General features: G+C 36.2%; 1 protein-coding gene across 2 annotated transcripts in view; it reads right to left on the bottom strand.

Annotated features, from left to right (window-relative positions):
* Nucleotides 1-3,830: 3,830 nt before the first annotated feature.
* CHD1 (chromodomain helicase DNA binding protein 1) overlaps nucleotides 3,831-26,980 on the bottom strand; it is a 50,809-nt gene continuing 27,659 nt past the window's right edge. Inside the window, exons 18-37 of one of the 2 annotated variants that reach the window (XM_069880802.1) lie at nucleotides 23,029-23,100; nucleotides 21,176-21,325; nucleotides 20,455-20,603; nucleotides 20,088-20,184; nucleotides 19,907-20,002; nucleotides 18,788-18,964; nucleotides 18,441-18,601; nucleotides 17,080-17,121; nucleotides 16,241-16,371; nucleotides 15,683-15,821; nucleotides 14,813-14,963; nucleotides 13,694-13,816; nucleotides 13,152-13,289; nucleotides 10,891-11,154; nucleotides 10,331-10,471; nucleotides 8,090-8,268; nucleotides 6,207-6,303; nucleotides 5,945-6,002; nucleotides 4,989-5,199; nucleotides 3,831-4,803 (exon numbers count right to left, since the gene is read on the bottom strand). In XM_069880802.1, the coding sequence (XP_069736903.1) occupies nucleotides 4,440-4,803; nucleotides 4,989-5,199; nucleotides 5,945-6,002; nucleotides 6,207-6,303; nucleotides 8,090-8,268; nucleotides 10,331-10,471; nucleotides 10,891-11,154; nucleotides 13,152-13,289; nucleotides 13,694-13,816; nucleotides 14,813-14,963; nucleotides 15,683-15,821; nucleotides 16,241-16,371; nucleotides 17,080-17,121; nucleotides 18,441-18,601; nucleotides 18,788-18,964; nucleotides 19,907-20,002; nucleotides 20,088-20,184; nucleotides 20,455-20,603; nucleotides 21,176-21,325; nucleotides 23,029-23,100 (2,940 nt within the window). In that variant the 3' untranslated portion in view covers nucleotides 3,831-4,439. The remainder of the gene's footprint in view (nucleotides 4,804-4,988; nucleotides 5,200-5,944; nucleotides 6,003-6,206; nucleotides 6,304-8,089; nucleotides 8,269-10,330; nucleotides 10,472-10,890; nucleotides 11,155-13,151; nucleotides 13,290-13,693; nucleotides 13,817-14,812; nucleotides 14,964-15,682; nucleotides 15,822-16,240; nucleotides 16,372-17,079; nucleotides 17,122-18,440; nucleotides 18,602-18,787; nucleotides 18,965-19,906; nucleotides 20,003-20,087; nucleotides 20,185-20,454; nucleotides 20,604-21,175; nucleotides 21,326-23,028; nucleotides 23,101-26,980) is intronic. The other variant, XM_069880803.1, reaches the window with a different exon arrangement.

The following is a 26,980-nucleotide window of genomic DNA, read 5'->3' as shown; positions in this document are numbered from 1 at the left end:
AAACATGTCCCCTTAATTTTGTCTTCCATATACATCATACAGAACATTAACAGTCTTAAGATTTTTGTAAAAATTATTCTGCTGCTATATTTTAAGTGGGAATTATATTGATATAAATTAAAAGCCTAATGCTGACTCAGCTTTAGAGTGTAAAACAAAGTAAGCAGCTTCCCCAGCAGGTTTATGAAGTTACAAATAATTATTTTCTTTGTATGTTAGGTCTAGAAATAATTTTTTAGTTGCGTACTTTTTCAATGCAAATTAACTAGCATCATTAAATGTCATTATTTACTCTAAAGCATTTTTTCAGTTGTTAACAATTTGGAAAATAAAAAAAGATAACTGCCAGTAAATGGGTAAGGCTTCTGGGTGGGAAAATACACACTAGAAACATTCTTTCTTTTTAGTATTGGGCACATTCAAAGGAAGATCTTTTAATGACTCCTTACAGTGTTAGAATGTAAGGATGGGTGGACCAGAACATGCTCCCCATGAGTCTTCTGTTCTTGACTTGTGTCTCAAGAGTAGGACTAGGGAGAAATATGAAAACAATAAATAAATAAGGAATTCAGTGAACCTCTTTTTTCTGCTCCTAGCAGTGTCTCATACCATTGTATTTCTTAGCTACTACTTCTGGAGTGTTTCACAAATAAAAGTTTCAGCATAAGGTTTTAAGAACAATGCTTAAATTTCAGGTGTTATCATACTAGCTTGTTGGAAGAATGAAGAGATACAAGTGACAGCCCTACATATCTGTACCAACATAGTTCAGCAAACCTTGATCAGTACAAGTGGATGACTCATACAATGTGTGACACATTGTTTCAATAGTCCTTACTGCTTTAATAGAAGCAAGAGATTGTCTACATTTATTTCTGTAAAGGTAAAAATGAGAGGATCTCATTTCAACCACAGAACACAAACAGGAAGATAGTATTTAATTTATTTTCTGTTCAAACTAAACTTGTTTATGCAGAAACTTGCACTATAATGTCTTACTAGGAAGAAAAGCTGTACCAGTGTGGTCTTTATTGTCTTTAGTCTTGCCCAGCTTCCCAAGTAATGGTAATTTCCTAATAATAAAAAAATCTGCTCTTTAACACAACACTGGAGATCAAAACACCTCCCTAAATACATTGCTACAAGCATACTTCACTGGGATTTAACACTTTAAGTGGGACATCTGTGGGCAACAGTAAGGGCTGGGGAGGTGACAGGATCCCTTTGCTAATGACAGAACATCACATAGGTACTTGAGCTCTGAAAAGGATGACAGGCATCAAAGGTATTCAGCCTTGTGAGTCAATGCTTCAGGTTGTTGTGCTGCTCACATCTCGAAGGGCAGTTGAGGAACACTCCTTTTAATAGGAGCATCCTATTTTTGCAGAAGGTGTGATGCTTTTGTGGTTGGTGCTTGAAAGTTCTGCTGTTGAAAGGCTATCAACCTTTATAACCTGAAGCTGTTTGAGTGCTGTTCAGTTACAAAGACCTGTACCCTAAAGATCAAAGTGGGGAAGACACAGAGTGACTGTGAGCACATAAATGATGAGGCCAACAGAGCACCTCATAAGCTCATGGCAGCCAGTCACAGCATGCATTTTTCTATCCTTACAACAAATAGCAGCAATACATTTTTTTAATGTGCTTTTTCAGACTGAACAAAAATCCACTCTTTTCAGGTAGTACTGAAAAGGTTAGATCTGAGAAGTATTAAGGATTAAGATGGAAATCATAGACTTCTATGCATGGCAGATGAAGTACCCGAATTTTTATTAATAGGCATATCAAGACTTTTTTTGCAGTCACCTGAATTCTTAATTCCTAAAACCTCTAATGGACCAGTAGTATCTGATGAATGCTTTGGAACTGGACACACTCCTTGAAGCCTCTTCATTACGAATGAACAAAATAAGGATTAAGGCAATGTGTGTGAAAGATGAATTGGTTTATCTGCAGAGCATATGGGATTCTTCCAAATAATGCTTATGAGCATCTCCACCATCAAAATTTATACTTAAAGTTTAATTGAAACTACAGGGGAAAAATTGGAACTGTTTTGAGTGTCATTTGTATATCCACAAATATGATTGAATAAAAATTAACATAGTCTAAGAGAAGAGAACAATGCATGCTTCACTGCAACTGCCTTTCAGGTAGTTGTAGAGAGTGATAATGTCTCGCCTGAGCTTTATCTTCTCCAGACTAAACGTCCCAGTTCCCTCAGCCACTCTTGTGTTCCAGACCTTTCACCAGTTTAGTTGCTCTTCTCTGGATGCAGTCCAGCACCTCAATGTCCTTCCTGCAGTGCGGAACCCCAAACTTAACACAGTATTCAAGGAGGGCCTCATCAGCACTGAGTACTGTTCACTTCCTTAGCCCTGCTGGCTACACCATTTTTGATACCAGCCACAATACAATTGGCCTTATCCACATGGGCACACTTGCTGGCTAATGTTCAGCTGACTGTGAACCAGCACCTCCAGGTCCTTTTCCACCAGGCAACTTTCCTGCCAATGTAATCCTAAGCATCAAAGCCACCAAGGAAGTATTTTTTGTCATGCTTATTTCAGACACCTGAGATACCTTTAACAAAAACAAATGCAGACTAACCATGTCAGGCTACATGCAGTCAGCCACAACGCCATAATATAGCTACACGGATGGTGAACTCAGGCTTAGTAGGATTGCTCTATCCTCCACTGTTGGATCTATGCTCTACCAAAGCAGTAAGAATCAGTCAGTGGTTGGAAATGGTCCAAATTCTAGACTTTTACCATTGGAAGACGATGGTACACATGCATAACCTTACCACACACACCACTCCACTCCCTAAAAACTGCTTCAGCAATGAAGCCTAAAAGCAAAACAACTCAAAAACCTACAAATCCTAGGAAGATAAAGAGTTAAGAAATGAAGCAGGATTCATCAAGCTTCAGCCTACTTTAAATAAGCTTAAAATTTGTGCAGCAACTATGGTCACACTGAGATTCCAGCAGATTATCTGTGGACAAATTTTCATGTAAAACCTGTTTAATTTGAAAAAATGCTCAACATTGGAAAAAGTGCAAGAGGAGAAGAAAATTCAGATACAGATATAGCTCCAACCACATGATGCCAGCCTAGATATATTCCCTAATTATCACATTGCACATCAAAATTTAGTATTTAAGAATTTAATGTTTTTATGGGTAAACCTGATAAAAAGTAGCACTGTAAAGAAACACATAGCAGAAAACTACAAGAGCCCGCATATCCTTTTTGTTTAAATTTAATTTGTCAGATAGAAGTTATCTATGTACAGTCGGTGTGCATTTTAACAATTCTGTAAATAAAAGTAATTAAAATCTTCTAAAATATTAGCTGGCTGCATAGCACACTTGACATTATTGCCCATGATGAAGAGGGAACGCAAATGGATATACAATAAATTTTGGCTTATTTGGATTCTGAAATTTTCAGATACTTAATACTTGTTTAAAAGCAATGCACCTGAAAAACTTCAGACCACAGTTTAGCTCGGTCTTTCTTACCATTTCATTACAAACATCACAACACTGACATTTTAATAGGAAAATTAAACCCAAAAAAACAAACCAAATCCCAAAACATGTATCTAAAGCATCTAATAAAAAAGGAGCACTAAATGGAATATAATGTTCTCTATCCCCATTTTTACATTCTGAACAGTGATTCCATCAGGTGTTTTATTAAAACATTTAGAGTACACTGAAGGCCTGAGATGGTGGAAAAAGGAAGTCAGAAAAAGCCTGAGAGGGGGAAAAAAGCTCATTTAATTATTTTACAATAATTTACAGCCATTGCTTTGTGTGTTTTGTTTTTATTTGTATGTTTGTTTTGTAAAAAGGCATTATAATTGATCACAAACAGGAAGAATCCTGGCTAATTTACAGTTACAGGTACAGAATTTAAATATTCAAGCTTGTGATGAAAAGCGGCAAGGTGGTCGCAGTGTACAATGTAAACAAGTAGCTTTGGAAAGTGAACAAAGTCCTTGAAAGTTCTTACTAAGAAACAAAAGAAAATAAACTCATTCCTTCCTGAAATATGAGTACAGGTCAGTGTTTCAAATTTCACCTACAAACATAATTTAAAATGTGTTCAGCCTAAAACCACTTTGATATGAAGAGTTTTATAGTAATATCCAGTCTGAAAAGGGCAGTGTGAGGTCCCTGTAAAAGTAAACATCTTCTATTTTTAAAAAAAGAGTGCCACAACATTTGCAGCACAGTGCAGCATAAACTTTAAATACAAAAATATTTTTCTTCTGTTGGGATTATAGACCTTGTATCCTGGAAAGAAGTAACAATACTGCTACTAACAGAATATCCAGCGTCCATATCTTTCAAGTCACGTAAGGCAATTACTGTGTTAGTTTACTGTATATGGCTAAAAGAAGGTCCAGAAAATATCAGTCTTTGTTATGTTTTCCTGCTACTCCATGTATGTTCAGGTGTACTTTTGTGATCTGATGAGTGTTCAAATGGAGATCTGTGTCCTAGGGGAGATCTTGAACCATAAGGAGACCTCTGATCTAACGGTGACCTTGGGCCACTACCGGAAGCTCTGTGGTCCAGTTGCCAGTCTGAGTGGTACCTATAGTCTCTAGAAGATTTGTGATGGCTGTACTCTGAAGTGGAACGCTGATCTGGATGTATTCTGTGGTCTGAATGCGAACGGTGCTCTGAATGAGCCCGGCTGTCTTTTAAACTTCCTTCCAGGTTTGACCTGTGCTCTCTGCTCCTGTAGTCATCTAACTTTCTATGTTTACTATCACTGTAGTATCTAAAAAGTAGAAATTAGTGTTACTGAACACACATTAAGAGCCACAATTATATCAAATCAACAGAACTGCATTGGAGAGATATCATCTTTGCAATTTTGCATTACACAAATAAGATCTGTACAAGCATACTACAAAACCAGGAAGATAATTCTGAACAGATTTTCAAAATGCTGAAGACACTCACCTGCTGTCGTGTTTGTAGTGATCCCAGTCTCTGTGATCTTTTCCATTGCTGAAGGATGAATAGGGCCTTTTCCTGGAGTCATTTTTCTTATAAGCATCTCCCTGATGCCTGTCTTTATGGTAATCATGGTATTGTGAAAAATGTCTATCAGAAGAATAACTGTCCCTGCTACTGTCATCATGATTTGTATTCTCCTTCAGTCTCTCTGTATCTGTTTAATAAAGGAAAGGTTAAAATGAAGTATCATGAAGTGTTTTCTTCACCTAATCAAAACAGTACTTCTACCTGTCCGATGTAAAGCAGCATGAAAATGACATCGTAATTTCACAGAAACAAGACTAAATAGTTGAAAGACAAATGCACTAATGCAAGTGAACTGGGAGAAACCCAGAAGTAAAAGGAAATCAAGCTAGGATGTATATATGTAGGACTAAACTTTTCAACCACTCTGTTCAGTCTATGAAGCTACGTGTGGTTCAAATAAGCAGTAAGTAAAGGTGCCTTTAGTAGAGCAATTTCCTCACTAAGAATGGATGGCTTTAGTAAATAAGTTTTAAAGGTACACCTTGTTAATGAAAGACTTTCACTGGTATTCCTAAAACACAATGTTGATTTTAAGTCCATGAAAATACACTTAAAGTGTTACATAACACAGGATAAAAGCAAATATTACGAGAAGGCAGATCTAGGAGCATAAAAAAAAAAAAATCAGTGTTATTGTCAACAACATGAGCTCATGTAACAAACTGCAACTTCATGGAAAAGCTTGCTTTCTTACATAGCTTTTGTAATGTCACTGCCACATACAGGCACAGAATTTCCAAGAAATTTACAGATTTTGAGTGGACCTCTCTCCCTTCCCAAAATAAAACAGAAAAAATGATAGGAGATATGTGAAATGAAATAAACATTAACACTGACATGTCTAACTCAAGAATATACTTGATGTTTCTTACCTGGATTTCTAATTACATGTGTATTCACACTGCTGCTAGTATTCTGGTCATTGTGTTGCTAAAAGAGAGAAGTATAAGAATTCATTGCTAAATCCCAAAGTTCATCTGATTACATTAGGAAAATATCCTAACAAAAGACACTACTAAAACCACAAATGGTACTTGAAATATACTTGTTTCCTTATAATCCTTTAAATCTAATAGAAGAATTATAATATTTAAAATATATACTTGTGGATTTGGAAGGGGTCTGAAACATTACCTGAGACTCGTGGCGTTTTTTGATTGCATGTTTATACAGTTTGTGCAGCTTTCTTGCATCAAATTCTGTAAACTTAGAGACAAAAATCCACAAATTTCTGAGGAAGAACAAAAGAGAATTTAGCCTTCTGTACATTTGTTTTTCTTGTATTGTGCAAAAGAAGATGCATTTAATGAATTATTTGAATAATACTTTAGTAAACACCATAAAATTTAAACAGAATTGCCTAGCAATTTTTAAACAGAATTTTTTAAATTCAGCAATTTTTTAAACAGAATTGCCTAGCAAACATTACCATTTCAAACATTTGAAAGATCAATTCATTTAACAAATTGTCACTCTAATATTTACTGTGAGTACTCCAGTGCAGTGTATGGAAAGTAGTACTAATAGGAACTATGTAAGAGACTGATTTGTGTAACTGCTTAAAAATGTAGCTACCAGTTCTGTATGTCTTCTGGATGTTTGAATTTTGAGTATCTGCCACTCGGTACACAAGAATTTAAGTAAGTGTGTAAATAACCCCTGAAATCTCTTACAGTGCAAGATGTTTGACCTACAAGCCTTATTGCATGAAAATATCGCTCATAGGAATTTTCCACAGCTTTTGAAACCAAATGAAAACTGTCAAAGAGGATGGAAGTAGCATCACAATAATTCTGTGCCTAATCTGTGCTAGAAGGAATGAAAGAACAACAAATCAAGTCTTTTGCTGTCTAGAAGCCAATAACCTGCATACATTTGATTCTATGTTCACAGGTAGCAGATCTAAAATCTAGAATTAGTTTAGTCAAATTTACAGGTGGAATGCTTAAAGGAGACTACAGCATAGTTTAGAAGTATCTGAAGCATACAGGCTTAGGAATTCAGTAGTCTGCTCCTTCACTGTCACTATTTAGACATTACAACTTTGGTCTACAGGTGTGCAGAAAGAGACAATGAGTCAATGGTGTGGCTAATGAAATATCTATAACTTTATGTAAGTTAAACAGCTTAACTGTACTTTTCCTTATCAAAGATAGCTGAAATACATATCTTAATAATAACATATAATTTTGTAGCATTATTTTTAGTAATAGCTCTATAACAATTTTCCACTTAAAGAAATGCAACATTTACCAAAATGTACAATGTGAATCTTGCTTTTGTATCTCAGAGCACCTTACTATTTTGAACCATACAAAGTAAAACCAGCAGAAACATTCAGCTCTAACAGAAGTCTTCAGAAAATTATATTTTTATGGAGAAGTGCAGGAAGTATTTGCAACCATAAACGAATAAAGTGCATCTTCTGATAAAGGTCACTCAAACTGCACTAAGAACTTAACAGTGAAATACCATAAGTTTACAAAACAATGATTTTTCTTTTTTTTTTTTAAACTGTCACCTCATAAAGGCACACTCTTCTTTCAGTTTTTATATACATCTGAATATGTTATGACAAATACTTATACCATGTAATTGTTAATATGTAATTTATTTTTAAAATAATAAAGAATTCTGCAACACAGAAGTTATACAAGGTTCAACAAAATATAGAAAAAAAAAAAAAAGAAAAGCCTCAAAGTTGAAAACCAGATCCTTAAAGGTAAGAAAGCTTTTCCACTAACACAGTCAAAGTAAAAAGTTAGCTAGGGTTTGCTTTTTTTTGTAGGAAGTGCTATGACTCCACCTACTGGACAAAATGCATTGCAATGCAGTATTAAAAAGTCAATCCATTGGTCAGAACCACGTCTAACTGTTTTTATAGATTCCCATTTAAAAGAGCAGAAAGATACAAGAAAGGGAGAATAAGAAATGAGAAATAATTGAAAACTATTCTACTTTGTAGAAACAATTACAGATTTTCCTGTTTCAATAAAAAACAAGCTTCTTGGTCTTACTTTCTCCACTGTTTAATTTGTTCAGGATTTGTGTACTCCTTTAGACATTCAGTAATGTGATCCCCAATTTTGATTAGACACTGTCTAGTATGTTCCAGTTGCTCTCTTTCAGAAAGGCCCTTCTCTGGTCGATCCAGCTGTTTCAGTGCTGCTTTGACAGGCCTCATTCTTTCTTTGCACTGTTAGATGGGAAAAAGGAATATATTAACTGAAAGGAAAAAACAAATTGCAAGACATGACCTGCCCTTTACTGTGGTACTTATATATATATACATATGTATATATATAACACAAATATGCAAAGACAGTATTTTTACTATGCAAACAGAACACAACATTTGCTCACAGCTCTTAAATATCTTTTATAGATTTCTCTTGGAAATAGTTATGTTTTAAACCTAGTTGGAAATGTAGTCTTCTATGAAAGCATTACATTTTATAAAATACAGACATCAAGGACTTAAGGAAGCACCAATTTAATGTAAGTAAGTGGTTTGCTGAAGAAAAGGACTCATTAGAAGTGAGTTTTACAATCACAGAACTTTCAGCATAAGCACGTAGGACAAGACTTCACCATCTTGAAAGCAATACAAACACAATGTCAAAATTAAACATCAGTGTCCAGTGCATTTCAAACATACTTTCTGCAGCTTTCCATTCAGAGCAAGATCAATATTGCTTCTCTAAGCAGTTTTAAAATTTCAGTCTTATACAGATACTAGCAGAACTTGTACTATCTAGAGTAAAGGTAGTTTGGGTATGCCTACATTAGTAACAACAACAGTGGCAATATGTATGCTTTTTCATTTTCACAAATGAAATAAAATTTTTTAATCATAAATCCAGATAAGCAAGTTAGCATGATTTAAACTACACATGCTTGCTTAGGAATACAATCCAACTACAATGCCACTCTCTCCATGCATACTTCTCCTTGTCACAAAGAGCCAAATTAGTTAAGCTTGAACAATCCACAGTTGTAATTTCCATTTGAAAGTGTAGCTAATTAGACTGCATCTGAACATAGCATAATGATTAAACACACATTTTAGAACAAAAAATCCGGACAAAAAGTAGTGATCCAACTTAGAATTACTTTCAGTAAGAAAAACAGGACGTCCGTAGATTAAAAAAAAGTTTCTTTTCTTTTTTTTCAATGGAATGAAATGAAACATCACCATTACCATGTAAGAATCAAGGGACAACTATGAAAAATCAGGGAAGCTATTCCATTACCAGCTCATATCTCCACATAACTAAGCATTAACTGCATTACATATTGGACCGGCCACAGCTTAAAGTAGCCTTTAAAAGACAGCTTACAGAGTGCACTGCTTAAGCATAGAAGTGATCAGAAAACTGTAACTGTACATGGAAATTAAGTGATTCTCTGTTATTGAACCACATAAATATATCTATCTGAATTACTTATGGCTCATCTTGGAAACCACAGCTGAGTTACCTGGAATGTTTCGAATAAAACCATACATAGACCACTCACTGCCATACAGAAGAGAATCCTACTTGTAGTTCATAGCCAGTACCCAATACACCTGGCTGTCAGAAATAAACTACTTTTGAAATGTGAATGACAAAACACTTATGGAAGAGTAGGTGCTCAAAAGTAACTGATACCTCTCCAATCGCCCCAGATGACTTACATAAATTGTGTGTATGTACCGTTTTTCCTATAATATCGATTCTGTTCTTAATCAGAAGTAATGATTAAAGGGAATTCTTTTGCAGGAATTACTCCAGTAAGGTTATTTCTAAGGGCTTCAACATTTGTTCCTTCCTATGTTTACTAAATTAAGTCTGTGATACTTCAGGAGGCAAGTGCTGAAACTTAATTTTACTTGTTATCTTACAAAGAACAAAGGCATATATAAGGTGAAGTTGGAGAGACTCCAGCAACTGTACAGAAGTTCATTCATGTCCACTCCTAATAAGTGAGATACACATCTTGATGAGGCATCTTTAGAGTCTATAAACTAAATATATTAGCACTCAGACCACTGGATATATTTTGCTACTATCCTACATAAATACAGTAAACAACAAAATAAAACTGCTGTAATGAAGACAAAGATCACTGTAGTACAGCGTCAATAACACTCACGGATCTGAGTCTTTACTTAGAAAAATATCACCTGTGTTACTGTGCCAAATAACAGGATCAAGAACATCAGAAATTGTCCTCATTTGGACTATAGACACTTAACTTATCACAAAGTGACTCACCACACTAAAAGTTTTCTGATCCAGTTCTTCAGATTCTTCTGATATAGGAACCGGTTCACTAGTTGCAGTAATATGAACTGGAGTATCCAACGATGGCATTTTTTTAGTTTTTTCTTTATTTTCAGATTTGATTTCATTTACCTAAAAACAAGATATAAAAATATCTAAGAAAAGTTTATTTTGGCCCTGGAATTATCCTATAATATATGACAATCCCCATAACTACTGTGTTCTCTTCAATAATAAGAATAAAATCTATGCTGACATTCAGTGACAGTACATTTTACTGTCTCTGTGAGACGGAAAAGAAGAATGGGAAAGGAATAAAATGATTTATTGCACTCTCAATCCATTTAAAATATGTATCACTGAAGATGTAATTTCACATTTCATATGCCTGTCCTCAAGGTTTCAGGCAGTAAAAACAGAACTTGAAATCACATAAAACACTTCAATGAAATGACAGTTGATCAGATCCAACAAACCTTCTCAGGTCAAAATAATTAATGAAAACCTACTGGCCTTTTCTAGTGCTATGTAAAATAAGTAAACCTAGTTACCTTCTCTTCCTTTACTTCTTTTTCTTTCTGTGTGGAATCTTTTATTTTGTTTTCTCTCTTTTCTTTAATATCTTTTTCTTTTAATTCTTTCTTATCCTCTTTTTCTTTTTTCTCCCTTTTCAAATCCCTCTTATTTTCCTTTTCTTTTGTTTCTCTTTTTTCTTCAGCTTCCTTCTTTACACCAATATCTGGCTCAGGTTTTTCTTCATTTTCTTTTTCTGCTTTATTTTTTTTATGTGGATGTTTCACTGAAACAATCTCATCCTGTAATACGCAAGCATATATGTCACATCAAACTGAGTTCCTAGCTATAGAAGTTTTGCAACTATCAGATTAAAACAAAACTTTATGTATGTCTTTTTTCTTTCTGGACATAAATTAAACACCTATGCACTGAATGCAGTTGTAGAGAAAGATGGGAACTACTCACTCATTTGATGTGACAAAGCATGTCCTGATTTGGCAGTGGTACTGGGGGTGAGAAATTATGTCCACTTACCTCAGAATGAACTTAGAATTCTGTCCCTCTAAAAGGTAGTAAAGTTTTGAAGAGCTAAGAAATGCTAAAGAATTAGATCTTGCAAAACTGAGCTGACTGGTCAGGACACTCAAGTGAAGGGGATGTTAGAAGACCTCTGTTTTAGTTAGCTTTGTTCCAGTTAGGTTTTTACTACTCCTATACTAATCATTCACAGATGATTAACCGAAGTCCCAACGTTCTCTTTTCCAAAGGTTTCCTTTTTACTAGGTTTAAAAAAAGGTCTTTAGTTGCAGATTGCCTGATAGGGGCCCATTTGATTAGTTACTCAGATGAGGTATCAAGTAATTAGCCCTACCAGGACTTCGCTATTTGGATATGATGTAAACTTCATAGCAAAAATATGACTTCAAGAGTTTCCTGAATGTTCTAGCACTCAAACAGCTATGTTTTAAATACTGTACACAACATGGCAGCTAATTAGCTAAAGCCAACCGTTTAAGTGGTTAAAATCCATTTTTAGTCCAGTTTTTAGAAATGCAGTTGCTAGTCTGTGTTCAAAGGTACTGAAGTGATGCATATCTGTTATTAAGTATATAAAAGGTGACAGCATTCTAGACACTTCCCCAGAACCTAACAAGGCTTACTAACTGACTTGCAGGGTCTTCTGTTTTGAGAGCAGATGAAGTCAAACATTCATTTTTTTAAATAGTGTCTGAACATCTAACTTCGTTAGTTTCAGGATTCTGTTGCCCATGTTGATTTACTGGGAACTGTGAACACTTAAGAATCCTTAGTCCTACATTACAAACAAATTGTTGTGTTTATAAACATAAGCTAGTCTACATTCAGGTTTTTTATTTTTTTCTGGCAGAACAATATGAGTTAATACAGGAATGCTTTAGTTAAAAAAGTCTACTTTTCATAGATCTATCACGGCTCTTCTAAGGCTGACTCACTTTTAACTTTCCACTCAGCATTTCTGAACTGACAATCACATTGTCTTAAAACGGTTATGTAAAACACTTCAAGTTAGTCTATTTTAAACCAAGTAGTATTTTATACACATACATGCAGTGTTGTTACACATATAGATTTGGAACGATTTATTTCAGCTACTTTCAAAGTAAAAAAAATTAGGTGTGACATGGCTCTAAACTTTATCTAAATTTTTCTCTCTAGTGATTTCTGCTGTGGGATGTTAGAAATAAAGACCTAACAAAAGCAGAAACCCAAAGGAATGCATTAGAAGTATCAGAACACAAGATTAAACAGTCGGTTAAATAGTCTTTTTGGATAATGAAAGCCAGGCCATATCCAGAAGCTGTCACATGCAAATCTTGAAATACCATTTACCCATACTGCTTATTCTAATTGAGCTTGATGTTTTTTTCCCTGAGCCTAAAAAACTTCACTTGAATAATCACTATCAGTAGTAATAACACATTACCCAGAAACATTATTTTTATGACTGTTGCATTTCTAGCAAATACAATGCTGAAGTCATCAAAGAATGCTGAAACTGAGCAATGCCACTTGGACCACAACATTTTTTATAATATAATTTGGAAAACTACTCAAAATTCCTCAGCTGCTGGTTTATCATTAAATACAACACATTCAGTCTTTCATGTGCTTGTACTTTTGCAGCATAAACTGTACTGGCCACAGGAAAAAGATGACAATCAGGAGCTTTGATTTTATTAAGTCAAGCAAAAGATATAGTAGGAATCAATATTAACAGGAAGAACTAAAAAGACACCTTTACTTTATGAGTATTTACCTTGTTATCTTCATCATCATCTTCATCAGATTTTTCTGAGGGTTGTGGTGAAGAATCACTTTTTATTTCTTCTTTTATTTTTGCAGCCTTTACCACCTTATTCTTCTTAGTTCTTGTTTTCCTCCTCTTTGAATTGCCCTGAATGCAAATTGATCTCTTTAATGTGTCAATTGACAGGCATCTTTGCACTACACTTGCCATAGAACCTTATGGTTGGGGCTTTTTTGTTGGTTTTTTTTGGTTTGGTTTTTTTTTACATCAAATAGAGGGTTCATTTTATTTTATATATTGCCACTCGTAGCCACTAAATTTCTCAGAAGTGAAGGCACAACACAAAGCAACAGTAAAGAATACACACAAATAATAAATGAATGATACAGTATGAAACTTGTCATTAATTTATTGAGTTAGTATTATGTAATGTGATTAGCAGTAGAAAGTAAAACTACAAAAAGAAAAAGAGCAGAACTAAAAATGAAAAGGATCAGCTGACATTCCCGTAAGTGTATTGTTTTATCTAAAGAATACCAAATTTTACTCACGGCCCCAGCAAGCCTTTGTGCTTCCTTTCTTGCAAGGTCTTTATTCAGTAATTTAATGAGGTAGTCTGCACGGGTCTGTAACTGCTTTGCCTGGGGTTTCTTATCTGGATCATCAGGCAAAATCTGAGGAGAACAATGGTAGTGTTGCAGCTATGAGGACATATCAAGTTTGGAAGATGCTAGCCTGAAGCACAGAGAACAGAAAGAGCTGCTTCAACTATACCTAACGAACATGCCAGCATGCCTGAAGCAATCGCAAATTTCTGAAATGTTTCAATTTCTGTTCAATTTCTGTTCAATCACAGCCAATGCAGAGCCTTGGCAACTGCCTCACAGTTTAAAACAAAGTCAAGAAGCTAGCCTCACATTTCTGTTTCCGCTCCAATAGTTTATCTAAGAAGTTCTGAGCTCCCGTACCAGCCATCCACAGAACTACTGGCTCTGCCTCATTTATTTTCTAAGTACAGAACTCTCTACAAGATATTGCAGAAGACAAAAATATAAATTAGTGGTTTCAAAGACCAGGTAAATCAATGGAAGGCATAAGTAGGAATCATTGCTAAATGAATTTGGACACAGCCATGTCTCCTCAAAACCCAAAACTATAGGCTGTTAGCACTGTCAAAGTTTAGTTCGTGCCAGTCTTTTCCTCAGTACCTGTTGCTCACTATGGCTAAAGAGCTAGTGCATGAACTGTAATGCAGCAATTCTCATGTCGAGTGAAAGACAGTTTCAACTGGAGACCCAGAACTTAAGTACGCATGGGAAAACCAAATCAAATTTCCAGAAAAACCTGCCTCCCAGAAGTTCAAGAATACAAAATGGAAAAAACCAGAACATCTAAAACACAGAAGGGAAACACTGAAAAGTAAGATTTAAGTCACAGAGGTCCAACTACATGGAAATATGGCAACAAAATTCACTGCAAGAAGGTGCACTTCAACTGAATACACAAGACCTTTAAGATCTAATAATATACCACAAGAAGGATACTAAGATATAAGACTGATGTATGCCTTTATAATTCTGGTTATTGTAAAACAAACTCTTTCAATAACTTCTTAGTGACATTATTACCTAAGCAAAAAGAGTCCTTGATGAATGTTGTACATGACATACCTTCTGTGTTAAACTAAGATCAGGATCCATTTTTATCATTTCCCAGCTGCCATAACCATATTCATAGATGCCTATTAACAGATTGGAATCATCTTCCTTACCCCAATCTATATCAAAATGAGCAGCCTTGGTGTGGCATGGGATGACATATCTAGCAGAAATAAATCAGAAAGACAAATAAAGGATTTTTACTTATGAAGCTTAACAAGTACGAAGAGAACATACTAAAATGATGTAACCAGATTTATTTCCTCTGCTAAGAAGCTGCTGTATTTAGAACATTAATCCAAACATTTATTGTTATATTTCCTTTACATTTATATAAAATATTTATTGAAATCAGTACTGGAATGTGTTTTGAAGTTGATCAAGATCAAAGTATGACGAAACAGAGACATCTATGGCCAGGAGCTGTGACGCGCAGTTGGCTTACAATGGATAAAAGCATATATCATCATCCGTGTGTAACTGCTAGCTAAGCAGATAGTTTAAAGATTGTGATAACACAAGGTGACATGGGAGGGCAGAAACAACTCCTGCTGTGCTTTTACAGATGCCGCTTTCCCCTCAAACAGAGATGACATACAGCAGCTTCTTAGCAAGCCTGAACCTGAGTTCTGATTATTATTACCAAGTGAATACACTCCCCAGTGAATAAAATTGAGAAGCAAAAGCTGGCTTCTACCGGCTTCTACAGCAAGTGAAGAAAGAATAATAGATGTTGGGCAGGTTACTGCTGCAAGTCCTTACAGGGAACAGAGGGAACAATACTGTCACTATGCTTTGAGTCACAGTCGTCTGAAAATAGCTAAGAAAATGTGAAAAAACCCTTCTACTTTACTATTTCTTTTATAAAATTAAAATCAATACCTTTTTCTTTCTTCTGGATCTGAAGGAATGGATTTATGCAACGGTGCCAACTCTTCTTCATGAGAGATGACTAGCTTAGCATTCACCTGCACTCCTGAGATTCGGAATGTTGGACCTTTAACTTTGCCAAGTCTACCTCCTTAAAATAAATGACAAAACTATTAAAATATTTATATTTACAAATATTGTACAAAAAAATGTAAAAAAGACAAGCAAGATTGATGCTATAGGAGCAACCTTTCAGTTCTGCCAAATGACTTTTTCTTAACCAAATGCTTGAATCAAGCTCCAGACACAAAAGATCTAGATAACAAGAGATTACTTTTAAATTTCATAGTAAAGCAAAACCAGACTGCATTCTCCAATGACAACTCACACACAGAAAAGGAAAAAAGTAAGCCCTCTTACAATAACTCTTTTAAAATCACCCAGCATACTAAAATTTGTTTACATTGTCCCACAACAAAATTGGTTTCTGTTATGATCAGAATGCAAGAATAATTGAGATGACTTGACATTTTTATTGCTGTCCCCCACTCCCTCCTGAACACATTGTACCTGCTCTGTCCTGTCCAGATGAATTGTCCTTTAAAGCTTTAATGCATCCATTATGTACAAGCTCTCCCAAACGTCTAAGATCTGTCTCCGATTTATCAACAAGCTCAGCATCTCTAGCTATAGCATCTAACCTGTAATAAAACAAATACACATTTTTATAGCTCTGAAACTTTAGTTACTGTGAATGACTCCTTCAGACTCTGAAACTAGAAAAATGATCATGTAAGTTATCAGTCAACCAGAATGGCCATGCTGTGTGCAACTGCAATCCAAACAGAAAAAAAAAAGGTGATACAGGTATCAGAGGGCAATACAACAACTGTAAAGGGCCCTAGCCCTACAGTTTTGAGTTAAATAACTGTATGTCTTTAAAAAGAGGAATTATATGTAGTATGTTCATACAGACTATAAGTATTTTTTATGACAATAAGGACGGGAAGTTTTTTCTTAAAATATGGAAGAGTAAAGAAAGCCTAAAAATAAGAAGAAACAATAAAGAAAATGCAATCTAACTTTGACAGCCCCAGTGCAAAAACTGATAGGCACTCTACAGGCTATTGAACCAAACAAATGAATTATCATCACCAGTGAAGATTAAACAAGACAGCAGGTAAAGTATAAAGAAATAGAGGACGTCATCCTACAAATTGAAAGTTTTGTTGTGTTGCTGTTTGCATACATAAATGAAAAAAGGGAAGATATCACGCCAAGGTCATGTTATAATCAAGGCAAAAGACTAGACACTATTTCCTCTCCAGACTAAGTTTTGGTATTTTGTTTTAACTTTTATGAAAAGAAGGTTCCAAGTTGCAACAAAAATAATAATCAAACAATTTTACCTTTCAAGAGGGCCACCAAATTTCTTGTAACTCTTGATAAACCTAGTTATAGAAAATAATTTTGCAATTTAAATGCATGCTTAACTAACTACATTGGTTTAAATAGTATTACAACAATTATTAATCTTGGTACAATGCTATACAGACAACAAAAAAAAGGTTGAGACAGTAGGGCAGTTTAGTATATCCAGATAACCAAAACATTGTTAGTTTGATAGTTTAAGAACTGATGTAAATGAAACAATAGAAGGTACAATTTATTTCAGAAATTACTCTATTAATTTCACAAGACAAAGATTCAGCAGCTGGATGCCTCTAATCTGAAAATATAATATGGATTTAGAGTACATAAAGATTTCAGACATTATGTTATTATGGTCTATATTATGAAAGAAGCAATGTGCAACATGAAAATTTGAAAATTTTGAAAAATAACACATGAAAGATACTCTGTAAGAATGTGTAAGTGATGGAAAGAAACTAGAGATACCCACGAAAGGAAATGAAATAAACCAAATAAATATAACTTTAAAAAAGAAAGAAAATTTCTTCAAAAAATCAAGGCCTCAAATTACTAGCACAAGCACAAGAACAGCCGTGAAACAAGTACAAATTGACTGCATTGTTAAATGAAATGGGAAGTAAAAAAGTAGCTGAAGTTATTTCTCTACACAAAGATATTTTGAACACCATACAGCATTTCAGAGAAATATGCATACTGAAATTTCAGAGCAAAGTAGCATTTCAGAAACCCCAAAAGGTAAACAACAATTCCTCCTTCTATCAAAAAAATATTCTGGCACCAAATATTTAAGGGACTTGCCATACAAAATTCAAAGAGGTTTTTATACATTTTTAGTTTTAAAAAAAGCATATTTAATTAAACCACAGTGTCAAGGATTTTAAAAAGAAAAGAAAATACACTCTAATTCTTGTAGCTGTCAACAAAAAGATTTACATACTCTTTCTGCACTGCAGTTTTCAGAGAAAATTATGGGAAGTAGATTTTTTTGTTTGTATGTTAAAAGAAAAGCTCAACCGTAGCAACAACAGATTTTGAAATCACTGCCTTCATGAGTTGTAGGAATTAACAAAGCAAAAATAATCAAGAATATTTTTTAAACCTAAGTTTATCCCTCATTAAACCAGGTTCAAATTCTTGCCGTGACAGCTCACTACATCAGCACACAAAGTAAAACATTAAAAGCCTAGAATAAAAAGATCTCAAAGATGTTCAAAATAAAGATATTGTCATCATCATTAGTAGTATTGTCATTATTAATAATAACAACAAGAAGAACAGTAAGAATAATTACTAATTGTCTTCTCCCTTTAAACACACATGCCCCCCTATATCTTACCGTCTGATCTCTGCATCACTAAATCCTTTAATATTTTCTCGAGGAATAGTTCGTGGTCTGCCACGTTTTTTTGGTCGTCTTCTTTCTGAGATGGAGTCACTATCAGATCCAGAGTACCTTCTGCTCCTACTGCGCCTCCCTTCACTTCCATTAAAGCTGATCTGGAATTTCAGAATAAGTAGTTCAAAGCTACAAGATTAAAAAATAAGTAGTTTTGCCTAGCCTGTACAGAATGTGTTCATAAAAGAAAAAAAAACCAACCCCAAACCCAAACCCCAAGAACAATCCCCACCCTAATGAAATCACCAGCAACATAAAAATAAAAGTCAGTCAGAATGAAGAGACACCTGTTTTGCACAGTTTCTCATCCTTGGAAGCATGTATATTTCTTCAAGTTCTTTTTGTCGTTCCTCCTCTTCTATTCTTCGCCGCTGGATTTCTGGAATGATTTCTTCCCAATTTCTTGAATTTCTTTCTGGTTCCAACTCAATATCATCTTCATCCATGTTGGAAAAGTTGGCCACCTGCATACCAGAATATATGTATTTCCATCAAATCAGTGCATGATGCAAATCATGCCTGATTTAAAAAAGACTAAGCAACTAATATTTTAGTGAAACAAATTTCTAGATAGCATATTTTATGAGTTTATACACTTTTTGTATTGATAAATATGTTATTTTATAATGTATATGAAATTCAGATATATTAAATGCTTCATGAAACACTTAAGTGTTTTCATTCATTTATGAAACTGACAGAGACTTCACGTAACATGGGCTAAAATTTAGAAGATCAGAATCTTTTTCTTCTTTTAAAATCTGACTAATGCAGTTGCATTATCAAATTATGAAACACCTTATCAATAGTTGTATGTTGTTTAGCTTCCTTCAAAATAGGTCTACCCTCATGTGAATGTCTCAGTTGATGTGAGACTGTAATAATATAAAACTAACTAAATGTTAATATAGAGTAGAAATAAAAATATGTTACTAATGAATGATCAGCAGGGAAGCTATAATCTAAGCAAATACGTAATGTTTTGCATTTATTTTCCACCCAAATTATAATACGCTCAACTGAGAGTGCTTAAAATATCTGGCACCTAAGATTACTTCAGGGCTAAAAGTTATTACTAGAACTCATTGACTAAGAAGTGAAAACTTTGTGGTTTGCATTCAACAATACTACAGCTGCTTAACAAAGACAGTAAATAGAACATAAAACTACCTAGAATTCTTATTAACCCCTTCATAAATATCTCTTATTTTATTAGAAAAATACATCATGTATGTTTAAATAGTGATGTTAGATATCCAGTAGAGGTGAACAGACATTTTATTAGAGACACAAAGACTGAGGCGTATGTTTTATAAGAATGAAGATATGGATAGGTACACAAAACAAGTAGTTCCATTTATAAAGAAAAGTGTAATGATGGCAGGAGGGACAGCACAGAGTAGTACCTTGAACTGTGAAAGCAACTCATCTCCTACAGTCAATGGACCTGGTTCATTTTCCCGAGTTTCAGCCCTCTTCAAGATTTCATCTATATCCATTTCCTAAAAAAGAAGTTTCTCTTTACAATTAAATAATTAATACATATTTTCAGCTGTTTTATCTATGTGGTGCAGAAATACTGCTTACCTGGGGCTCTTGCTCTTCCCCTTCAGGTTCTTTAAAAAGTTCCTCAGCACCAAACTTCAAAATCGCTGATAACTCCTCCTTATTAAAAGGTGTTGAGCTGAAATAAATGACGTTTCAGGAAAAACACTTTATCTTAGTAACCTGAAAAAGTCCTCCATAATCATAAGTCAATTAAACTTTCTTCTTACTGTTAAGCAAAAACTCTTTATATATATATTTTAATATGCAAATAAAAATCTATAAAGACAATTTCACATCTTTCATTATTTAATCTTATTCTGCCTTTCGTTACCAAGTAAAATACATTTTTACTTACTTGCCAAATGTATTTATGGATAAATGGCTATGGAAACAAATAAAACCCTACCTTGACGGAGTAGAGCCTGTATGTAGTATGGTTTTCCCTGTAGTGTCCATTCTCTGAATTACTAAATGATCTAACACCATCTTTTTCTTGGCTCTTTCAAGAATATCTTCTTCTACTGATCCTTTTGTGACAAGCCGATAAATATTAACCTATGTATATTTTAAAAAAAGTAAGCAACAAGGAGAAATCTCAGTCTTGGTGAAGACATCTTCTGAATTTGACTGGTTTCAAACATTAAATACTAGTTTAATCACGTTACCACAGTCTTTACATAAGCACTTAAAACAAAAATAGAGCAGTAAATTCTGAGACTTGCCTTTTTTAAACTTCAGTAATTTGGCACAACAACTGTCACAGGTAAAACTGTCACATTTCCAATTATTAATGTGTATCTGCTGCAAGAAAGAAACCTGAAGAGAACTAAGCAAGGGGTATGCGACTGATGTAGCAGTTATTTTCTAGAATGACATGCCACCAGTGAATGTGGGATACACAAGACCACAAGTATTCTCCCTCTCCCATACCACAGCTACCATATTGTCTCTCCATAGGGACGTTTTTTTAAAAAAGAAAGTTAAATGAACATTACTAACATTTTTGGACATATGCAGGAAGTATTCATTATTCTTAAAAATAAATGAAGACTGAATAATGCAGACAGAGAGCAGACAACTACTGATGGAACCCTCCTGATTTGGAGCTTAAAGCTGAACGCGTGTACCTGTTTCTTCTGTCCAATCCTATGTGCTCTAGCCTGTGCTTGCAGATCATTCTGTGGATTCCAGTCAGAATCAAATATAACTACAGTGTCAGCAGACGCCAAATTGATACCCAATCCTCCAGCTCTGGTAGACAGTAAAAAACAGAAGTCCTGAAATCATAAAATAATAAGTAGTATTATATAAAATAGCAACCAGTATGACATCTGTTTATACAGTCTGTTGTGCAGACTACAAAATCAATTCTTTAACTATTCTATAACTGATGGTTCTTTTAAGTATAAAACAAATATTGATATAAATTTCTTTCATAAATAGTTACTGACTTCTCAACAGTTTAAAGGAAGCAGCATCTTAGAAGATGATCACCAACCAAAAAAAATGGCACCAGAACAAGAGACTGGCTAAAAACTACACAATCGCTATTGTTAAGGCCATGTCTGTATTTAAGTCCCTCTCCCATACTGCCTGCCTCAAGTTTCAGAAGACTAAGCATCCATGTCAGAGTAGAGAAGATGCTTGAGTTTTCAGGTAACCAGTTAAGAGACAGGAAGCAAAAGTCTTCTGCCAAGTTCAATGCTGTTCAACACACTGAAGAACAATATAAGAATGGAATAAGCAACAAGCTGAAAAAGCGTGTAGATGATATGGAATCACTCATTCAGAGACAACTATGAGGGACTGTAGGAGGGTCTGAAGACATGGAATAAAGCAAAACTCTATAAAAAAAGTCCCTATTTCCAGTACAGCTACAGAAAATAGCAAACCATTATACTTAGGAACGAACCTTGGTAATTGTATTAGAGATTTCTATGTAGACTTTGGATCAGTAATGGCCCAAAACCATGTTCTGAATTTTAAGGAAAGAAGTAAAAAAATAAAACTGATAACGTAATTTTACTGCTGCACAAATGCATAGTTTGCCTCCATTTCTGAAACACATGAAGTTTAAATTCCTCTTCATCTCAAAAAATGCATAGTGTAACTGCAAAGATTTTAGAAAAGGCTGCAAATATGAAATAGAACTGACTTCTGTATTTAAAAAATACCTTAAGTTTATGTTATGTTACACTTCTGCCTCCATCACAGTAGAAACAAGACCAGCAGCAACTGACAAATGCTATTATGCATCAATCACTGATTTAAAAACCAATCAAACAACGAGGCAAAGCAACCTCTCCTCCACCACATCTGCCAGCTTAGGACAAAATATTAAAGCTGATATGAGACATGGAATGGCTTGCATAGTACAGATGCTAAATAAGCTACAAATCTTCCAACGCAGAAAAGAAAGACTCTGTAACAGACAACTATATATACACAGGTTGTTCACAAATAATGGGTAGAAATCACTATTTCTTTCAGGGCTAGTATGAAGGTGGTAACACATGAAGATAACAGAAGCCATATGTGAAACAATTCAAGGTATGTCTTCACAAAGTTAGTTCTGCCCATTGCCAAAGCCATGTTTTGGATGCTAACTGCTCTTATTAGTTCAATGCTCTTGTAAACACTGTTGCGTTAAGATCCACAAAGCAACCAAGCCAAGATTAAATTTCTGCAGCATTTTTACAGTCATTAAAATTACTCCAACAAACAGTGGAAAAAAAAAATTACTCCAATTTAAAAAAACTGTACAGCTAAACAACTGATTGTCATTTTTACAAGCTATATGCCTTCTATTTAACCTGTTCTTAAGAGTAAAAAAAAATTAGCAGATGTAAACCTTACAGTGCAGGCAGGCAATAACAATTTTCAGCCTTACTGATACATGCCTCATTTTTCGCAAACTTTATTTTTTGTGAAAGGCTTTTTGTATTTCTTGGGAAAACCCCTTGGGGAAAAAATACCATACCTCTGATCCTTCTGCATTAAAATGATCCAGTGCTTGTTTCCTCAATTCCCCTTTTATTGATCCATCAAGTCTCTGAAGAGATTGAATTGAGTTAAAAAGCAATTCTTATATTACATTCAAAAACTGGAGCAAGCTGAATTCTCAACTGCCAAAATTGTTACGTGAAGGAAAAAAAAGTAATGCAACTCTATACATAATTTTTAATTCATCAGTTTAATTTCGAAATACTATTCAAGCATACAGAAGCTGCCAGTCTTTCCAGAAAGAGAACACTTTTTCTTACATCTTTTCTTAAGCAAAGCGGCAACATGATCACAAAATAGTTGAGGTTGGAAGGGACCTCTGGAGGTCATCTTGTCAAACTCTTCTAACCTCAAAATGGAGGCAGTAGCTTTAAGTAAATGAGTGAATGGAAGCAAGTCCATACTCGGTGCAGGAAGAGAACTCCCTCCTTGCCCACCTTGCCTTCCCAGGTGCTTTGTACAACAATTATGAGGTTCTGGATGTGGAAGGCCAGTTAATGGATCATGGCAGCCAATCTATACCAGAGGGGTTGCTAATATCAGAAACACCTACCCTCTACACCACAACCACCTCCACGATGCAGAAAAGATCAGTTAAAATTGCGATTGCCTTCTGAGTGGAACAGAGGGTCCAATATGCTGAACAGACCCTCCTCTTGGGGAAGTCTGCTGCCTCCCTGGGGACCCAGATAAGAACATTAATAGGAAACTTCCTAGCCTGGTACAGCCTTCAAATTATTACCACTGGTACTCTTCCCTGTGGGCAGTGATGAAGCTGCAACACATAGTTTAAGAGAAAACAAAAGATGCTTCAGAGCCTTGGGATGGTTAGTGAGGGAATCTGGAGCGTAAGATTATGTTCTCTCCTCTCTTTTCAGTTGCAGGAAGTGGCATTGGAAGAAACAGACACATGCAATCTTATACACATGGCTCCATGACTGGTGTTGCTGCCACAGTTTTGGTTTTTTGATAACGGGATGGCCTACATGGCATCAGATGGGATTAATCTTTGTCAAAGAGAGTCTTTGCTCAGGAGCTTGCAGGGCTCATTGACAGAGCTTTAAACCAGACTTGAAGTGGGAGGGGGATAATATCAGCCTTCACTGAGACAAGCAGAGGAATGACATTGCAAGGTTAGAGGGATGAGGTGCTAGTGAGGGCTTTCAACCTGTTTCTTTGAGAGGTTCTGGGAACACTGCAACACAATTGAAGCCTTATGGATATGAGCCAGGGGCTCTTGAGGTAATAGGATCCAACAAGCCAACAAAAGTGAAATATTATACCTCAAAGGAATTAAGCAGTGTTCCTCTAAGAAGGTGACATAGCTCACAGCCCAGCTGAAGTGCCCCTACACCAATGCACACAGCAGGGGCAAACAGGAGGAGTTAGAAGCCACCATGCTACCAGAAAGCTACAACCTGGTTGCCATTATTGAAACTCAGTGGGATGAATTCTGTGACTGAGTGTGGCTATCAGCTGTTCAGAAGGGGCAGGTGAAGAAGGAAGGGAAGAAGCATTGCTCTCTACATGAAGAAGAGGATACAGTGTGAGGAGCTATCTCTAAACAACAGCCGTAAGCAGGCTGAAAGCTTATGGGTAATAACTAGAGACTGACTGAAAAAGAATCGTGTGGTTGGTATCTGCTATAGGCCGTCCAATCAAAAGCAACCTATTGATGAAGCCTTCCTTACTCCAGCTACAAAAGGCATTGCACTCACAGGTTCTCGTCTTGCTAAGGGACTCTGACCACCCCCAATATCTGCTGGAAAGGTGGCATGGTGAGCTGTGGGCAATCCAGAAGACTCCTGGAGTGTCTTGAGAATAACTTCTTCTACCAGGTAATAGGCCTACCAAAGGGGATGCAGCACTGGACCTGATGGTCACCAAGGCAAGTAAGGTGATAGGTGACATCAAGGCTGGAGGCAGCCTAGGCTACAGTGATCATGCCCTGGTGGAGTTTGCAGTCCTGATGGACACGTTAGACAAAGAGTAAAGCTAGGATCCTGAATTTTAGGAAAGTAAACTTGCAGCTTTTCAGGGAGTTAACTGATAGAACCCCCTGGGAAACTGCCCTCGGGGATAAGGGAGCAGAACAGAGCTGGCAGATCTTGCATAGAGTGCAAGAGTTCTCAGTCTCCGGGTATAATAAATCAGGTAAGGAAGGTAAAAGACTGGCACGGCTATGTTGAGACTTGTTGGTCAAACTAAAGAGCAAGAAGGAAATGCATAGGCAGTTGAAGAAGGGACAGGTATCCTGGAAAAAGTAAAGTGATGCTGCCCAGTTGTGTAAGGATAAGGTCAAGAAGACACCTCGTAGATGGAGCAGAACTTGGCAAGGGTTGCGAAGAATAGTAAGGGCTTCTATAGTTACGTCAGCCAGAAAAGGAAGTGCAGAGGATAGGGACATCACACGACCAATATGATCAAGTGAAGCCGTTTTATTGAGATTTTACATTACATTCATACCCCTCTTCAGCAGGGGCGAGCCATGGTGATACAAGCTGATTTGTCAGTTCTCTTTTAGCAGTAAACAATCATTGTTTACCTACAGTATTATGCTTTCCCATGAGAAACGGCTATGTGAGCACTCTGGTCTACAAAACAACAAGTCAAGGACTACTGAGGAAAGCTTCCCGTGAGAAGTGAGAGGAGTACAAGGCAGAGCAACTTTCTAATAATACAGAGAGAAACCTTAAAGGCAACGTGTCCTCTACAGTGACTAATTCTTTTACAAGGCTAACTTTATTCAGGTGCAGAAGCTGGGTTGTGCACATCTAAATATATAAGCCCATTTTGATCTAAAAACTCCTCAACAAGGAAGGCCAAAGAAAGCATACCTGCCCAAAGAACACAACTGGCAAACTGGTAATAGCTGACAAGGAGAAGGCCAAGGTACTAAACAGGTTTTTTTACCTCAGTCTTCTCTAGCATCCTCTACAGTGGATGGACTGCAAGGCAAGGACTGGAGGGACAAGATGCGTTCCAGAGTCCTGAGGGAACTGGCTGATTTAGTTGCAAAGGCACTCCCCACGACAGCAGCGGAGTCATGGCAGTCAGGTGAATTCCCTTGTGACTACAAAATGGGAAATACTGCACCCATTTTTAAAGAGTGTAGAAAGGAGGAACCTGGGAACTACCAGCATGTCAGCACCACCACTCTGCTGGGAAAAAACTGTTGAGCAGATCCTCCTTAGAACCTATGCTAAGGCACATGAAGCACGGGGAGGTGATTTGAGACAGCCAGCACAACTTCACCAAAGGCAAATCCCTGGATTTAGTGGTCTTCTACGATGGAGTGACTACATCAGTGGACAAGGGAAAAGCATGTCAATCTATCTGGACTTCTACGAGGTCTTTGATACTGTCCCTCACAACATCCTCCTCTTTAAATTAGAGAGCTATGGATTTGATGGCTGGACAAAGAACTAGTTAGTCATGTTCAAAAGGTAGTGGGTCAACAGTGCAATGTCCAGATTGAGACTGGTGACGAGTGGTGTCTCTCAGGGGTCTGTCTTGTGACAAACGTAAGTGACACAGACAGTGGGACAGAGGGCACCCTCAGCAAGTCTGCAGAAGACACCAACATGTGTGGTGCTGGAGGAAAGGGATGCCAAGCAGAGGCACCCTGACAGACTTGAGAAACGGGTCTGTGCAAACCTCAAGTTCACAAAGGCCAAGTGCAAGGTCATATACCTGGCTTGGGGCAAGCTTCAGCACAAATACAGGCTGGGTGGAGAATGCATGGAGAGTAGCCGTGAAGAGAAGGACCTGGAAACGCTGGTGGATGAGAAGCTGGACATGAGCTGGCAACATGTGCTCACAGCCCAGAAGGCTAACCATGTCCTGGACTGCATCAAAACAAGGGAGAACAGCAGGTCGAGGGAGCCAATTCTCCCCTCTACTCTGCTCTTGTGAGACCTCCCCTGCAG

The sequence above is a fragment of the Phaenicophaeus curvirostris genome, chromosome Z (genome assembly GCF_032191515.1).
Source record: "Phaenicophaeus curvirostris isolate KB17595 chromosome Z, BPBGC_Pcur_1.0, whole genome shotgun sequence".
Classification (NCBI taxonomy): Eukaryota; Metazoa; Chordata; class Aves; order Cuculiformes; family Cuculidae; genus Phaenicophaeus; species Phaenicophaeus curvirostris.
The sequence above is the reverse complement of the archived record's forward strand: the minus strand, read 5'-3'. Positions and strand labels throughout refer to the sequence as shown.